General features: G+C 41.4%; 1 protein-coding gene across 4 annotated transcripts in view; it reads right to left on the minus strand.

The window, feature by feature from the left end:
• Positions 1–847: 847 nt before the first annotated feature.
• Positions 848–18242, minus strand: part of BDH2 (3-hydroxybutyrate dehydrogenase 2) — a 61670-nt gene continuing 44275 nt past the window's right edge. For all 4 annotated transcript variants that reach the window (XM_073601757.1, XM_073601733.1, XM_073601742.1 and 1 more), the window contains 4 exons: positions 13464–13577; positions 11728–11786; positions 11545–11637; positions 848–1181 (listed from right to left, as the gene is read on the minus strand). In XM_073601757.1, coding sequence (XP_073457858.1) covers positions 1128–1181; positions 11545–11637; positions 11728–11786; positions 13464–13577 — 320 coding nt within the window. In that variant the 3' untranslated portion in view covers positions 848–1127. The remainder of the gene's footprint in view (positions 1182–11544; positions 11638–11727; positions 11787–13463; positions 13578–18242) is intronic.

The raw sequence follows: 18242 nt of genomic DNA on the forward strand, positions 1-18242 counted from the left end.
GACGTTATAAAAACACCAGTAGCAATAGCTGTAGAATGAGTTTTGCAACGTTTTTGTAGTAGCGTCTTTTTAGCAAAACTGTACTCCAACAAAAGCTTATGGTTTAAAAATGCTGAATAGCCGTTTTTTTAGCGTTTTAAAGCTTTTATCAGAGTTAGAGCGTTTTTACAGCTGAAAAACTCCTTAAAACCCACTAGTTCTGGGTTTTTTTCCAGCCAGAAAATGCCCCTGCCAAAAATGCTGATAACAGCCTATGTGTGCATGGACACATAGGATAACATGCTGGGGCATTTACTGGCTGCAGAAAAAAAAAAACCACCTGAAGCCAAAAACAGCAGCTGTAAAAACGTCCAGTGTGCATGAAGCCTAAACCTCTTTATCTTAAAGGGGTTGTAAAACCTCCTTTAGTGTAACAGCCCTCCCCCCCGTTTTACTTACCTGAACCCTCCCTTTCCCGCAATGGGAATGAGCACATCAGCTCCAGCCAGTGTTAGGTGTGCTGACTGAATTGATAGCAGCGCAGCCATTGGTTCCCGCTGTGGTCAATCAAATCCAATCACGTGGGAGCCGGGGGCGGGGCCGAGTCCTGCCGTCAGTGTCAATAGACTCAGCAGCAGGACACATGAGAGCACCCGCACAGTTGCCCCCCGTGGGAAAGCGCTTCTCTGACGGGGCACTTTAGAAGAGCAGGAGCCAGGAGCACTGTTGAGGGACCCCAGAAGAGGAGGATCAGGGCCACTCTGTGCAAAACCCACTGCACAGAGGAGGTAAGTATGACATGTTTTTTTTTTTTTTTTTATGTTAAAGGATATCTAAAAGTAAATTTAAAAAAAACAAACAAAGGAAAGGCTTTACAAACACAAGGTTTATCAAATGTTACGAATTTATATCCAAATAATTGACAGCGTGCTGTTATGCAGTGTGTAAGAAAGAGAAGCGTTTGAACATCTGCTTTTCTTGCTTTACTAAATGGCTGCATCTTAACACGTGGAAAATGATCTATAAGAAAATAAATTATTGTGCTTTGATTTAAGTTACAGAACTTTAGTTAAAATTTAATAAAAGTTGTATCATCTTCTCTTTCGCTTGATGTGCGTTTGTAAGGCTGCGACATTGGAAATCCAAATTTAGAGACTCCATCCACCATCAATAATATGTACATTGCCAGTCACATAGGCAGCCTATAAAAGAAAGAAGCTTATAAACAAAAACATTTAAACCAGTACCAAACAATATAATGCAGTAAACAGACTTTCAAAAAGATTTTCCACGGCAAATACTCCTTTGGTCCTTGTTGCATAATGTCACTGGTGGAGCGGTCAGGGGCACAATACATTTTGCCTAAAGAGTAACTGTAGATAAAACCTAAACGTACAGAAATAAAATGCCCCCCTCCCCTCCCTGCATTACGTCACCCTAAATTAGAGTAAACCTATCATAACAGAAAAAAAGAAGGCGGCGATTGCTGACCTCTCCTTTTGAAATTGCTAGTTGGCTTTGACTCAGGGACCTGGAACAAATTGGCAGATGAGGATTTCTGGCTCTGATTTCCTGATCTGCTCTCTTGTTTTGGGTCTGTGACTCAGAAACTACTGAAGCCAGAGGGCAAAACAGCAAAGCAACTCACACTGTTTGAAGGCCAGAAATGGTAAACCCGGTATTTCTTTTTGACCAGTTTACCGCATGAAGCAGAGATCTAATGTTTTTTTTCTTTATCCTGGAAAACCCATTTCAGTTTACAGTTCTGGAATGGAGGTATAGTAGTGTGTGCAGATCTTTAGATTACTGGTTTATGTGAGTTTTTTGTGGTGCTGTTGAATTGCAGCTTATTACAGGTGAAGACCCAATCTACATGGAATTACTATTATCTATCTGTTAATGTGTTCTTAAGGGGTCTTTGTCTAAGACTAGGGCTACAGGAACATTTACTTAAATCTCAAAGACTGAAAAAATAGCCTACATATTTAATTGCTATTTTCTCCTATGGCAGGAGATTTTTTTTGACGAATTGTTAGAAATGTTTTATTTGTGAGATTTTTTTTTAACATAAAGTTTATTTAATTTTAACAGACAGCAGAAAATAAATCACGGTATAAGTAAATTCAGACATAATCACTTAACAGTAATACAAGCTATTAACTTAATACCTGCAACAGTCAGTTGGATTGCAGTTAATAACTAGATTAGTAAAAAGTAGCAGTTAAAGAGGAGTTCCACCCAGGGGGCCGTCAAAAAAAAAAAAAAAATTAAAAGTCAGCAGCTACAAATACTGCAGCTGCTGACTTTTAATTGGACACTCACCTGTCCCTGGGTCCAGCGATGCGGGGGATCGAGGCCCCGCTCGTCCCCCCCCTCCGCTCGTCGGCATTTCAACTGTGGGCGCCGGGCTGTGGCTTCACAGCCTGGCACCCACTGTGCATGCGCGAGCGGCGCCGCGCGCCGTGATTGGCCGCTCAATCACCTGGGACCTGTAATGGGTCCCAGATGATTGACAGGAGGGAGGGAGCAGAGCGGAGCCCTTCCTGTGCCTGGGGGGAAGTGATGTCACCAGCCCAGGCAAAGGAACAGGCAGACTACGAGGGACCACCTAGCAACAGGCATTTAGAGGTAAGTGAAAAAAAAAAAATATCCAAATGTTTTTTTGTTTTAGATTTTTTCCAGGTATTTTTGTTTTTTGGGTGGAACCCCACTTTAAAGTCCAGGGGGGGGCGACGACACGGGGTGGGGGGACGGGACATAGGGTGCGGGGAGTTGTAGGGGACCATGTGTTTGGTTTCCTAATCTTTAAGCTGACCGTGTCCCATACCTTAAGTGTTGCCCACATGGGTGAAGTCACCTGCGGGTTGGATTTAGGGCCTCAGTGAATTAGATTTCTCAGTTCTGTGTAGGAACCCAGCAGCGCTGCCTCTAGTGTAGACGCGGGATTGGCCAGTGTCTCGGCCAGCCACCACCTAACGGTAACCAGAACCGCCGCCCAGTAATATTTTATGAAACATGGCAGAGCCAGGCCACCCAGTGTAACTAGTAGTTGCAGTGTCGTTTTCGCTATCCTAGGCAACGCTCCCTTCCATATGAAGGAGATGATTATGCTATCTAATCTATTAAAGAAAGAGACGGGTATAGCTACAGGAGTTTATTTGTGAGATTTAAGCGACCCTGTCAATATGTTGAGAAAAATGAATTCTTCACTCTCTTGCAGAGCATCTGGTGCTACTGCTATCCAACACTTCCAGGCATGTCAAATAGCTTGCCCCCGCTGCTTACTGTGGTCGTTCATTACAAGACACAGCGGTCGGGAGGTAGAACCACAGTGGGTATTTTAACTGGGAGTCAGGTATAAATCATTTTATATTAACCCTTTCATGTCTACGCCTATTTCTGACATTTGTTACTTACAAGTTAAAATCCGTATTTTTGCTAGAAAATTACTTAGAACCCCCAAACATTATACACACACATACATACATACACACACACACACACACACACACACACACACACACACACAGTATCTCACAGAAGTGAGTACACCCCTCACATGTTTGGAAATATTTTATTATATTTTCATGTGACAACACTGAAGAAATGACACATTGCTACAATGTAAAGTAGTGAGTGTACAGCTTGTATAACAGTGTAAATTTGCTGTCCCCTCAAAATAACTCAACACACAGCCATTAATGTTTAAACCACTAGCAACAAAAGTGAGTACACCCCTGAGTGAAAATGTCCAAATTGGGCCAAATTAGCTATTTTCCCTCCCCAATGACCTGTGACTCATTAGTGTTACAAGGTCTCAGGTGTAAATGGGGAGCAGGTGTGTTAAATTTGGTGTTATCGCTCTCACTCTCCCATATTGGTCACTGGAAGTTCAACATGGCACTTCATGGCAAAGAACTCTCTGAGGATCTGAAAAAAAGAATTGTTGCTCTACATAAAGATGGCCTAGGCTATCATAAGATTGCCAAGACCCTGAAACTGAGCTGCAGCATGGTGGCCAAGACCATACAGCTGTTTAACAGGACAGGTTCCACTCAGAACAGGCCTCGCCATGGTCGACCAAAGAAGTTGAGTGCACATGTTCAGCCTCATATCCAGAGGTTGTCTTTGGGAAATAGATGTATGAGTGCTGCCAGCATTGCTGCAGGTTGAAGGTTGAGACCAAGATAAACTTATTAGGTTCAGATGGTGTCAAGCGTGTGTGGCGGCAACCAGGTGAGGAGTACAAAGACAAGTGTGTCTTGCCTACAGTCAAGCATGGCGGTGGGAGTGTCATGGTCTGGGGCGGGCTGCATGAGTGCTGCCGGCACTGGGAAACTACAGTTCATTGAGGGAACCATGAATACCCACATGTACTGTGACATACTGAAGCAGAGCATGGTCCCCTCCCTTTGGAGACTAGGCAGAAGGGCAGTATTCCAACATAATAATGACCCCAAACACACCTCCAAGATTACCACTGCCTTAATAAAGAAGCTGAGGGTAAAGGTGATGGACTGGCCAAGCATGTCTCCAGACCTAAACCCTATTGAGCATCTGTGGGGCATCCTCAAACGGAAGGTGGAGGAGCGCAAGGTCTCTAACATCCACAAGCTCAGTGATGTCGTCATGGAGGAGTGGAAGAGGACTCCAGTGGCAACCTGTGAAGCTCTGGTGAACTCCATGCCCAAGAGGGTTAAGGCAGTGCAGGAAAATAATGGTGGCCACACAAAATATTGACACTTTGGGCCCAATTTGGACATTTTCACTTAGGGGTGTACTCACTTTTGTTGCCAGTGGTTTAAACATTAATGGCTGTGTGTTGAGTTATTTTGAGGGGGCAGCAAATTTACACTGTTGAACAAGCTGTACACTCACTACTTTACATTGTAGCAAAGTGTTATTTCTTCAGTGTTGTCACATGAAAAGATAGAATAAAGAATTTATCAAAATGTGAGGGGTGTACTCACTTTTGTGAGATACTGTATAATATATACAGTCCCTGACAAAAGTCTTGTCGCTTGTGTACAAATTGACCTGAAGTGCCGCTAAAATATATTTCTAATCAAGATTTTGTTACAAGAAATGGGTCATTTTAATCACAACAGCTTTTATAATAATGTTTCAGTGCAAAATGAATCTGACAAAAAGTATTCTAATATTCACAGCTTGGTAAAGCCCATTGATTCAATTTTTGCTAAGACATAAGACCCCATTCACACAGGGACGACTTGTCAGGCGACCTAGTCGCCTGACAAGTCGCCTCCCGTTCTGTACTATGGAGCCGTTCTAAGGGGAGCGACGCAAGTCGCTCCGACTTAGAAAAAGGTTCCTGTACGACTTCGGGGGCGACTTGGGGCGACTTGCATAGACTTCTATGCAGAAGTCGTTTTGCAAGTCGCCCGGCCATTCGTTTGCAGGTCGCCTCGCTGAGGCGACCGGCAAGTCGTGTTGCCCCTGTGTGAATGGGGTCTAAGTGTTGTTGCCTTGTTATATGAGCTTCATCTGTGGCTAATAATAGATCAATTAGGTCTCAGATGTGTATAAAAAGAACACCAGTACACTAGACCTTCTCAACTGCAACTAGACCTCTGCAAACATGCCTAAGATTCACCCGGAGACTAAAGTGTTGATTATCAAGAGGCTGAAGACCAGATCCACTGCTGATGTGGCGGACACCTTCAATGTGTCTCAGCGTCAAGTTCAGAGGATAAAAAAAAAGATTTGAAGAAACTGGAGACATTTTGGACAAGGCCAGGTCAGGCCGACCCCGCAAGACAACTGCTCGAGAGGACCGTTTGTTGGCTCGAAAATCCAAGGCCAGCCCATTTTCCACTGCAGCAGAGCTCCACGAGACCTGGTCACCTGAAGTCCCTGTGTCAACCAGAACAGTTTGTCGGATTCTGTCTCGAAATGGCCTCTATGGTCGAATCAGTGCCCATAAGCCAGCACTAAACAAAACACAGTTGAAAAACCTTGTGGCATTTTCCAAGGGCCACAGCCTGCTAAAAGGATGGACTCTGGAAAAGTGGCAGAAGGTGGATTTTTCAGATGAATCTTCTGTTGAATTACACCACAGTCACGGCAAATATTGCAGGAGACCTACTGGAATCCACATGGAGCCGAGATTTACCCAGAAAACAGTGAAGTTTGGTGGAGGCAAAATCATGGTCTGGGGTTACATCCAGTATGGGGGTGTGCGAGGGATCTGCAGGGTGGAAGGCAACATCAATAGTCTAAAATACCAAGAAATCTTAACTACCTCTTATATTCCCAACCATAAAAAAGGCCAAATTTTGCAGCAGGATGGTGCTCCATCGCATACTTCCATCTCCACATCAAAGTTCCTTAAGGCAAAGAAGATCAAGATGCTCCAGGATTGACCAGCCCAGTCACCAGACATGAACATCATTGAGCATATGTGGTGTAGGATGAAAGATAAAGCATGGAAGACAAAACCAAAGAATATTGATGAACTCTGGGAGGCATGCAAGACTGTTTTCTTTGCTATTCCTGATGACTTCATCAATAAATTGTATGAATCCTTGCCAAACCGCATGGATGCTGTCCTTCAAGCTCATGGAAGTCATACAAGATATTTACATTTGGATCTCACAGCACCACTACTTAATTTGCTGACATATTTTTGGATTTTCAGTAAAGTTGTTCAATTTCTGTATAAGCGCCAAAACTTTTGTCTTGCCAAAATTTCACCTGTCTGTCTTGATTAAATGATAAATCTTTTTACAGTGAAACTAATTTATTTCAGTGCATTAAACATCATTTGGGAGGCCTTTAGCTTTTCATATGAGCTATTTCTAATACCAATTGATTAATTAAAAGTCAGGTTAATAGCAGGAGTTTCTACAAAATAGAGAAGCGACAAGACTTTTGTCAGGGACTGTATATATATTTTTAGCAGAGACCCTAGAGAATAAAATGGTGATCATTGCAATATTTTATGTCACACGGTATTTGCGCAGCGGTCTTTCAAACGCAATTTTTTGGTAAAAAGACACTTTCATGAATTAAAAAAAAACTAAACAGTAAAAGTTAACCCAATTTTTTTGTATAATGTGAAAGATGATGTCGTTACGCCGAGTAAATAGATACCCAACATGTCATGCTTTGAAATTGCGCACATTCTTGGAATGGCGACAAACTACAGTACCTAAAAATCTCCATAGGCGACGTTCTAAAAAAACATAATGGTTACCAGGTTAAAGTTACAGAGTAGGTCCAGTGCTTGAATTATTGCTCTCGCTCCAACGATCGTGGCGATACCTCACTTGTGTGATTTGAGCGTTTACATATACGGCAATGGCTTACGTATGCGGTTTCTTTGCTGCGCGAGCTCGTGGTGACGGGGGCGCTTTAAAAAATTTTTTTTTTCTTATTTATTTTATTTAAATTTTTTTACATTGTCACATTATAAAAAAAAAAAAAAAAAAATTCTGATCACTTTTATTGCTGTCACTAGGAATGTAAACATCCCTTGTGACAGTAATAGGTCGTCACAGGTACGCTTTATGGAGGGATCGGGCCCAAATCCCTCCTTTGCACTTCAAAGTATTCAGATCGCCAAAAACAGCAATTCTGACTTTTTTTTAAAATCGGCGCCATTGACAGTCGAGTAAACCGGAAGCGACGCCATGACGTCGCTTCCGTATTTTCACATAGAAGAGTGCAACAAAGCCATTTCCGGCTTTGTCCCAGTTTCACTCTAGCCAGCAGTAGTGGCGGATCATGGATCGGGTCTCCCGGTGGGACCAGAGGCCCGGTAAGATCGGCGGAAGGGAGTGGTGTGGGGGAACGGGACAGGGCTTTTAGCTGCATCGGTTGTTATCCCTAAAGAGCCGACCACCCGCTCTAGAAAACGGTAGCGGGGTGATGCCTACAGCTGCATCATCCCGGTATAACCCCTTAAAGCCTACGCCGCATATGTGCGTATGGTCGGCGCTAAGGGGTTATAGCAGTAGCATTTTTAAATATAATGCATTATACTGGTAAATGTATAAGCCTTCAGCTTCTCTGGGTTCAGATGGTGATCTTTGCTACACAGAACCCTTAAAAGTGATTGTAAATGTTTGAATATTTTTTTCAAACAACATATTATACCTATCTGCTCTGTGCAATAGTTTTGCACAGAGCAGCCCAGATCCAGATCCTCCTCTTTTCCAGCCTTCAGAGTGCCCCCATAGCAAGCTGCACTGTAGGGCTGAAACTAATCCAAATAATGGATTATATCAACTATTTTCCTTATCGATTAGTTGGTCAGCCAATTAGTTGGCCTGCATACAGAATGCATTATTTGCGTACCTATCAGGAAATACAGTGCAGTACACATACAGCTCAGTACACTGTTCATACATGTCAGTAAGTGCCTGAGAACTTGTGAACAAATAGAATAGTTGAGACCAGGTTCTAAAAACAGATCCAGGATCTAAAAATAGGTTAAACAGCTGAGACCAGGATCTAAATATAAATCCAGGATCTAAAAATGGATTAAACAGTTGAGCTCAAGATCTAAAAATAGATCAAACAGTGGAGAACAGGATCTAAAAATAGATCAGAGTGTTTAGACCAAGATCTAAAAATAGATCCAGCATCTAAAAATAGATTGAATTGTTGAGAATAGGATCTAAAAATAGATCTAGGATCTAAAAATAGATCAAACTCTTGAGGACAGGATCTAAAATAGGTTGAACAGTTGAGACTAGGGCTGAAACTAACGATTATTTTCATAATCAATTAGTTGGCCGATTATTGTTTTGGTTAATCAGATAAAAAATTGATTGAACAGTTGAGATCAAGATCTAAAAATAGATTGAACTGTTTAGACCAAGATCTAAAAATAGATCCAGGATCAAAAAATAAATTGAACAGTTGAGACCAGGATCTAAAAATAGATTGAACAGTTGAGACCAGGATCTAAAAATAATCCATACAATATAGTAAAATGTCCACAGGTACCCCAAAAGGTACCTCTAATTACTAAAGCGGCACTACTGCCATTGCTTATTATGACCAGCTTTCATAAGGTAATGACACATGAGAAAATTGAAGAATGACAGATGGTGATAAACGTCCAGGAAGACACAGATGGTGGTCCTAATTTGGTATAAAAGTTGTGCGCCTCACACCAGAATCCGCAAGCCGTGTGTCACACTCCCCTTAGGGGTTCTCACTCACCAGAAAAATGAACACATCACACTTTGATACATGTTAACCACGGCTGTCTTCCACATCATGGAGGGTGTCAGAGCTTGTGCTGGATATCCCACAGGTACTTGGTAGATTTACTAAAACTGGAGAGTGCAAAATCTGATGCAGCTTTGCATCAAATGTGTATATACACATATGTGTATACCGACGTTTGAAAAGTGTACTGAGCTGTATGTCAGCTGCACTGTGTATACTGACATGTATACACAGTGCATCACACATACAGCTTAGTACACCATTTATACATGTCAGTATACATAGCAGTGCTGCACACAAACAGTTCAGTACACTGTTCATACTGACATGTATACAAATAATGCATTCTATATGAAAGGAAACCAATCTGCTGACCAACTGATTGATCATGAAAATTGACAACTATTTTTATTATTGATTATAATCAATTATCTTGATTAGTGGTTTCAGCCCTTGTTCCTGCAATGGGTTCCTGTTCATCTTTGGAAATGTTATTTGACAATAGACAATTGTCATTACTGGACAACAGAGCCTTTAGATCAGGGGTAGGCAACCTTAGAGAGATGGAGATCTACGTAAACATTGGTGGAGTTAAAGATCACCAGGCACAGTGTCCTGATGTTAGGGCCGGTTAACACCAGACTGCGATGCCAGAAAGGCATGTTCCATGTGCGTTTCCTGCATTGTGTTCAAAACGCACTGCCTTTGTGATCTACTGTGGGTGATGATACATTGTTAACCCCAAAATAGATCCCAAACGCAGTGGACAAAAAAAAAAGTATTACAAAAGGAGTGCAGGGATCAGGAGTGCGTTCTACTCAGAGTGCAGAGATTTGGGGGGGGGGGGGTGTGTAAAGTGTGGTAGAGGACACTGCTATGGGGGTGACCCTGCCCATAGCAGTGTCCACTGCCCCCTTCACATCACCCTCCCCCCTACAACACACACAAACACACACAACAGTGTCCTCTCCCTCCCATAGCACACAGGAGACTGAGAAGCAGCACAGTTCTGTACAGGGGGCGGGGGAGGAGCTGGCAGAGTGACACTTAATATTAACATGCTGGTGATTAGTTGCTTAGGACCTAGCAACCAATCACCTGCGGGTTAACTTGAAAAGTTAACTTGGTCAGCTCCTCTCTCGCTCTCACCTGTTCACAGCACCGAAGGAGGCTGGAGGGGAGGTAGAGAGAAGAACCGAAGGCGCGGCAGAGAATGCTGAGGGCGGAAAGAGAAGTACCGGCACTAGCACTAGCGGGGTTGGCAGTGCAGGCCCGTTCCCGGTCTACCTACCCGCGGTTGACAGGTAGCCCGCAATCGACGGGTTGCCAACCCCGGATTTAGATTATTTTTTACTGGGTTGTTTTAAAATTTACAGGGTAGGCACACGAAAAAAAAAAAAAAAAAAAAAAGCAGAAACAACCAGTCACAAAGGAAAATATGCACAGAATCAAATTTCTTCACTGTTTCCATAAACAGGTCAGGAGTATTGCTTACTTCTCTGTCTGGGACTTCTAAAAGGAAGCAGGTTTTTCTCACAGGAGTCAGTGAACCCAAGACAGTTATTTATTTTAAAACTTGCATATTGTCTTGTAAAATTGTGATATACGGCAGCTAATGCCCATGGTTACTGGTACTTCTATATTTTCTTATCGATAGAATGCAAATTATTGACACTTGTCTACTATATTGGGCTCTCCATAGCCAACTCTTAATGCCTTCAAACCTTTTATGTCCATGATGGCTTGTTTTGTACTTTTATTACTTGAAAGCCTTGAATAAACATCTTAAAAAATGTGGCATACAGCATTGCCTTCCTATAGCAGAAGGCATTTATCCATCCTTACTTTTAGCGCAAAATTCTAAAACAAGGTGCTCAGTCTCTGCTTATAGGCAAGTGAGCGGAGTCATGCAAATAATGCAAAAATTCCTTTTTTACACCTTTTAATCATCAGTGCATCAAGAACTACTTTTTTTTTTTTTTAATTTTAAAGAGCCAATAATACCAACTAGCATACAGTTGTCTCAGGCTTTGTTGCCCTCATAAGTGCAACTTATGGCCTTACTGGCTCTTTGGTGTAAGGCTTGTGAGTCCAGGGCAACAAGTCCAACCATTTGTATCACAGTGAGGTGGTACAAATGGGGATAAAAAGCCTACCTCCAAATGTGAGATACAGTACTGACTTCTTATAACAAAAGGTATTTATATGTCCCTAATTCTAGCACAAAATCCAAAAACATGGCGGTTGGCCTCTGCTTATGGGTAAGTAGGCAGTTATGTAAATCATTATTTTTGCCCCATTTAGCCATTGGTACAACCTGAACCCCTGGTGTAAAATTAAAACAGATGTGGACACATAACTTACTTCATCAGAGGCCAAATACACACAAAGATGTGCTACTTCTTCAGCAGTGCACATTCTGCCAGTCTTCTGTCTTGCCAGAAAGTCCTTCAAAGCCTATTCCAACCATAGACAAAACACAACATATAAGCACCAATTTGTTATAATATATAAATCAGTTATATGGATATGGTGCTGCCTACTTACCTGTTCAGGGTCTGGCCTGGCTTCGATTCGTTCTCTTAAAGATGGGGTGTCCACGGTTCCTAAACAGATAAATAGTATAAACTGGTGGACCAAGACACAATAATTCTTTCTACCCTACATTCAGCACTTGTTATTTTCAATGGGTTTACTAGAAAGAATACATGAGACGCAGGTATTTCTGGTAGTCCCAACACAGAAGATGAGAGGTAGCTACAGAATCACCTTGGTAGCCCACTGAAAATCTGGTATTAGATATCTAGTGTTGGTGCTCATAGAACTCTACATCTCCTTTTACAAGCTACATTGCTGCAGTTGTCAGTGCTATACATTGAATTAGACTGAGGTGGAAATCTCCTCTCTGGAGATTTATCACACAAGAACACAAAAGCACAAATTGGATAGTCTTTTGGAGAGAAGTCTGGTCATTTTCTGTTTCAGTCTTTTTATTAAGATATCAAGTAACAACGAAAACATTGTAGAATAGCGAAATCAAGTACAATAAAGGAACTGTCATCATAGATTAACATCAGTATAAATAAATGATGGAAGGATTGTTTAGCCAGTGTCCCATGCAAAGTCCATCAGAAGGTATGAGAAACTACACCAAGGTGGTCAGCTATGAAGAGTCCCTTAGAATAGGATATGTTTGACCATGTTCTAAGATGGGCCTTGAATCAGGCCACCATCGTAGGCCCGGCAGAGAGGTCGAGGAGGACTACACCCGCCCACCCAACCAGATAACTAGAATAGTGCAAAACAAACTATAACAAATATAGGAGCCACACTGGCACCAACCAATAGGCTTGTACATGAAGTCTGGTAATTAGACAAGGACATTGCCATGAAGGAATATTACAGATAAGAATTGAAATTAAAGTGCTGTTCAAATGAAATATAATTTGGCATTTTACAGTAGAAGGGTAATTATTGGAGTCTTAACATATAAAGGACATTGCCCCAACTTATACAACTTTACATTTAAATATTGATCCACTGGGCTTATTATGTGCAGTAGCCATTGCCACCTCTCCGAAAAACAATCTGAGGTCAGAGTGTGGTTGACAGGCAGCTGGGAGGCAATATGTTGCCTCTTCACTGCCTGTTTTAATTCCGAAGGTCGAACCGCACACGGTTCCAGGGAGGTTGTGGGATGGCCCCATTAACTTTAATGAGTTGCGTTCGGTGGCAGTACTGTCCACTGAATGTGACAGGGTGTTTTACTTTTGCCAAGGCTGGGAAGCAAAGCATTGCGGCTGTGGCACATGTACAGCCCTGATCAGCTGCATGTCTTTGTTTAGGTGGGTGATCAAAGGGCAGAAAAAACGTGGCTCAACCGCCTTGACTGCAGTGAACAAGCTCTTTCCACACTGATGTATTAAAAAGCATTAAAACAAAACAATCGCCATGCATATAACTAAGCATTGTATATTCTATTCACATTGTTTCTGACCTGCGCGGTCATAATAAAAAAGGAGTTGGAGGCTGCATCTAAGCTAGCTAATGTCTAGTATCCAGTTAGATGCCCAGTAATAGTCCATTCACACCTAAAAAAACTATAATAGTGCATACATCCCTTTACTTAAATGAAATTATGTTTTCATCCACTAAAGGATATTCGGGGCTGCTCTAGGCAATACAGCAGGGACGTATAACGTTTTGTTTTGTTTTTTATTTTAAGAATAAAAATGACCTGTACAACCACTTTATTTCCAGAATTGTACGAATGTATTACATACCTGGGCATATACAGTTACACCTTATGCCTTGCTCAATGAAATCCGCAGCAACTGATTTAGTTAGACCAATTACAGCAGCCTTTGATGTGCTATATACACATCTATTTACCACTCCTAGAAAGGAGAAAAGAACATAGTATATATAAACATACTGATTTACTAGAAAAAAAAGTTCTGAAGAAGTTACACTTGTTTGCAATAGGTGTATTATGCACAATTTCTTATGTTCTAATATATCTGTTGTACATTTATCTTGTTTATTATTCAGGTTTTAGCATCAAATGGGTAAACCTGTTGATCAATAAAATATCTATAAGTCCGATCTCCACACAAAATACAGCGGTAGGTTACAATGCAATGGTAAGCACAACAATTACATGAATAGATTTAAATTAGATCTACGCAGATTTACTAAAATTTCATAAAGCTTGAAAACGTTGTGGTTTCAAAGGTTGTTTAATCTTTTGAAATCTGCAGCTTTTATTAAAGTGATTGTACACCTTCCATTTTTTTAAAGAATACGTTTTCATTTTGGAACATGCTCCATCTGTATTTAGGGTGGAACATATAGCATGATCCAGCTCCTGAAGCATCTCCCTCTGATTCCCACCTCACTTTTGTTGCCAGCAGTTTAGACATTAATGGCTGTGTGTTTAGTTATTTTGAGGGAAAGGCAAATTTACACTGTTATACAAGCTGTACACTCACTACATATACATATAATATATTGCGTACCTGGTACATGATCCTGCACTTCCGAATGCGTGCCACTGTCGACCCACTCCTGCTGTGGTTATACACAGCAGGAGCTGATCTGCGGGTACCGCAGACTCAATGTCTGCCGGCACCCACCGATCATTAGGCAGAGAGCCAGAATGGCGGTCTATTTAAACAAGGCAGATCGCCATTCTGTCAGTAAGGAAGGCATTGATCCTGTGTTCCTGCAAAGGAACATGGATCAATGCCTTTCCCTAGTAAAAGCACCTCCCACACAGTACACAAGCACTGGCTAGGCACACAGTTAACCCTTTGATCGCCCCTGAGGTTAACCCCTTCCCAGTCTATGTCATTAGTACAGTGACAGTGCATAATTTTTTAGCACTGATCACTGTATTCGTGTCACTGGTCCCCAAAAGATGTCAAAAGTGTCAGTTAGTGTCTGATTTGTCCGCCACAAAATCGAAGTCCTGCTATAAGTTGCTGATCCCCTCCATTAGTAGTTGAAAAAATTAAAATAAATAAAAATTCCATAAATATATCCTATAATTTGTAGACATTATAACTTTTGTGCAAACCAATCAATATACGCTTATTGTTTTTTTTTTTTTTTTTACCAAAAATATGTAGCAGAATACATATTGGCCTAAATTGATGGGAAAAAAAGGACATACATTTTATTTGGGTACGGAATCGAACGACCGTGTGATTGTCAGTTAAAGTAATGTAATGCCGTATCATAAAAAATGGCCTGGTCATGAAGGGGGGGGGTAAATCTTCTGGAGGTTAAGTGGTTAAAATTTTTTTTTTTAAAAACGAACGGTGGTGTGGGACTCCGCCCACACACCACATTATTCATTCACAGTTCCCTGTAAATAAATACAACTTGGAAGGTCTAGTAAGGCCTGTAGTTTGCTCTTCTGACCCCCAGTAATGTGCCCTGGTGCCCCCCTGTACAATACATTTTTAGCTGTGTTTGTCATTATGAGAAATCTTCCTATATATACAGCATTTTAAAAATGAATTGTTACATACAGTATGTAAAGCACTGCAAACAGTGGGTATAGAAAATAATCACCCCCCCTCTCCTTTAAAATTAAATTTCGTTGCTTTGCAGCCATTTTTCCCGCTGTCAATGTTTGAAAATAACGTGGTCAGCAAGGCTCCGCCTGCCTGGCCACGTCATTCATTCACAGTCCTCTGTGAATGAAAAACTACAAGTCCCGACTGCCTTTGTAGTTCTCAATTAACTACCATGTTGCTGTTGAGCGCTCTGGTAGTTCATTCATTCTTCCTGTCAGTGTATGTCTACCTGCCCGTATGAGGTACAAACAGACAGATACGTTGAGAACTCTGTAGGAGTCCTGCATGGCACCCGTGATCTACTGATCGCAAGTGCAATGCTTTCCAGGCTCCAAGTAAAAACAATAATAAATGCACATTTTTTTTACCTACAAATTTTTTTTTCCAAAGGTGAACTTATCCTTTAAATTTCAATTTTGTAATGCAACAAAACAGGAAAAGGAATTAAGAGGGGCAATACTTTCACAAGGCACTGTAAATATGCTGTATATGTAAAAATCTGTCCCTACCCCTTCAAGACATTGTGATTATCTCTCCTTTGGATTTACTCTGTACATTGTACCCAACCTTAACCAATGAACATGTATTGACACCTGTGAAGGCAACCCCTAGAGGTTAAAGCATATCTAAACCCAAAAACATACTGCAATTTTAATGTATTGCAGATATCCAGTGCTTAGATATAGTGACTGCCTTAGTTTTCTTTCTTCAGACTCCTTCACTGTACTGTATCCCATTGATTTAGACCACCAACATCTTCTGTCTTCCTCATGCCCACAACACAGGGGAAGTTTTCTGTAGGATAACTGAGTAAAGCTGATAATATTGCTATTTCAGTTCAGTTGACAAGGACACTGGAATTCTGGCAAAATCAAGAGATATTTTTCTGTACTTGGCCAAAAAAGAAAACCAATACTGCCGTCAAATCTAAGGACTGGTATGTTTGCAATATTTTCGATTTTTGTTTTTAGGTTATATATATATATATATATATATATATATATATATATATATATATATATATATATATATATATATATATATATATATATATATATATATATATATATTAAAGCAGGATGCATTACATGTAAGACTAAAGTGAATTCACACTGTTCCGTATGTAATGCAGCATTGAGTGGTAATGCACATGCATAGTTGTGAATCAATGCTGAGTTTCCCTTTCCCAATAAACTGCAGCACATAGATATGAACCTGCAGGAGTTTTGCTGCATAAAAAAGAACAAAATGTGAATAAGCCCTGAGAGTGGGAGGCTCTAACCTTTGAGGCAATCATATAGAGTGCAGCAATGCGGTCAAGCTAACATGCTTTCAGGAACTGAAAACTGCAAGGGGAGGTTTTTAGGCAGTTCACTCCAGGAGGGAGGCTCTCAGCAGTAAGACAATACTAATATTTAGTCTAATAAGCCGGCAGGTGTCACAGAAAGCTGTACTAAAATTGTGGTTTCACTGTCCCACCCATGCTGTGTGGCAGAAGAGCAAAATCATGACAACAGAATTAAATCTGTTTTAGCATGTAAAACTATGCATCCCATATTTAGAAGCTTGTCTGTAGTTCTGCTTAATCTATTCAGTGAAATACTGGGGATTTAAGTGAATGATTAGTGAATAGAAACCTAGAAGAGTGATGGCATCAAAAAGACCATGTGGTCCATCGAGTCTGCTCCATTCTTTTTTATATGTATACGTTGTTTTTTGTGAACTTTTTTGGTCTATGTTTGTCCCAAGCATGGTTTAATTCACTTAGGCCCCTTTCACACGGGACGGATCCGTGTTGATCCGCCCCGTGTTTATCCGCTGCTCAGCGGGGATCGCTCCGCTTTCCCCAGCTGAGCAGGCAGATGACAGGGCGGGACCCGCACACTGTGCAGGGACCGCCCTGTCAGATCTCCGCTCTCCCCTATGGGGGATCGGAGGAACACGGACCGTCTGTCGGTGTTCATCCGATCCGCTCTGCAGACGGATAGAAAAATAGGATTTTCTTCCGTCCGCAGAATCGGACGAGAGCGGAGCCGGACAACATCGGGTGTTTGCGGATGTACATCCGCTGACACCCGCTATCCCATAGGGATGCATGTATGTCCGTATTTCATCCGAAAACGGATGGATGAAATACGGACATACTGTCCGCATGTGTGAAAGGGGCCTTACTGTTGACTGACTCACCAACTCTGCTGGAAGTCGATTCCAAGTATCAACTACTGCATCAGTAAAATTATACTTTTAAGATTTTAAACTTTCCTCCCACTTTTTGTAAGTAAGGTCTCCAGAATTGGACACAGTATTCCAAATGAGGTCTAACTAAAGATCTATATAGGGGAATCAGGACCTCCTCCTCCTGGTGACCCCTCTAGTGATGCTTTTCATTTCATCAGGTTTATTGCAGTATGATCCCGCCACTTTGAATTAGGGTTGCACTAATACGTTTCTTTTTACTAGCGAGTACGAGTAGCGATATTTTCGGTCAAGTACTCGCCGATACCGAGTACTGATACCTTTGTGGTGTGATTTGAGCCCATACAAAATGTATGGGCTCAAATCGCATTGCAAAGAATTGCATGCTATTTGAACAGGAATGCGGTGAGATTCCTGTGCGAATCGCATGTGGTTTCCACCACCGCTCCTGTGTGAATGCAGACTGAGGTCACTATGACAAGCCTGGGTTCACACAGGAATGGTGGAGGAAACCGCATATGATTTGGACAGGAATCAGACTGCCTTCCTGTTCAAATCACATGCGATTCTTTGCAGTGCAATTTGAGTCCATCCATTTTGTATGGGCTTAAATCGCAACGCAAAGGTATCGGTTTCAGGTATCAGAGTATTTGCACGAGTAAGTACTTGTGCAAATGCTTAGTATTGGCTCCAGTACTGGTATTAGTGCAACCCTGCTTTCAATTATAAACTAGCTCTAGTTTAGCATAACTCAAAATGTTATTTTTTCCTATTGCTTAAGAA

The sequence above is a fragment of the Aquarana catesbeiana genome, linkage group LG01 (assembly GCF_042186555.1).
Source record: "Aquarana catesbeiana isolate 2022-GZ linkage group LG01, ASM4218655v1, whole genome shotgun sequence".
Classification (NCBI taxonomy): Eukaryota; Metazoa; Chordata; class Amphibia; order Anura; family Ranidae; genus Aquarana; species Aquarana catesbeiana.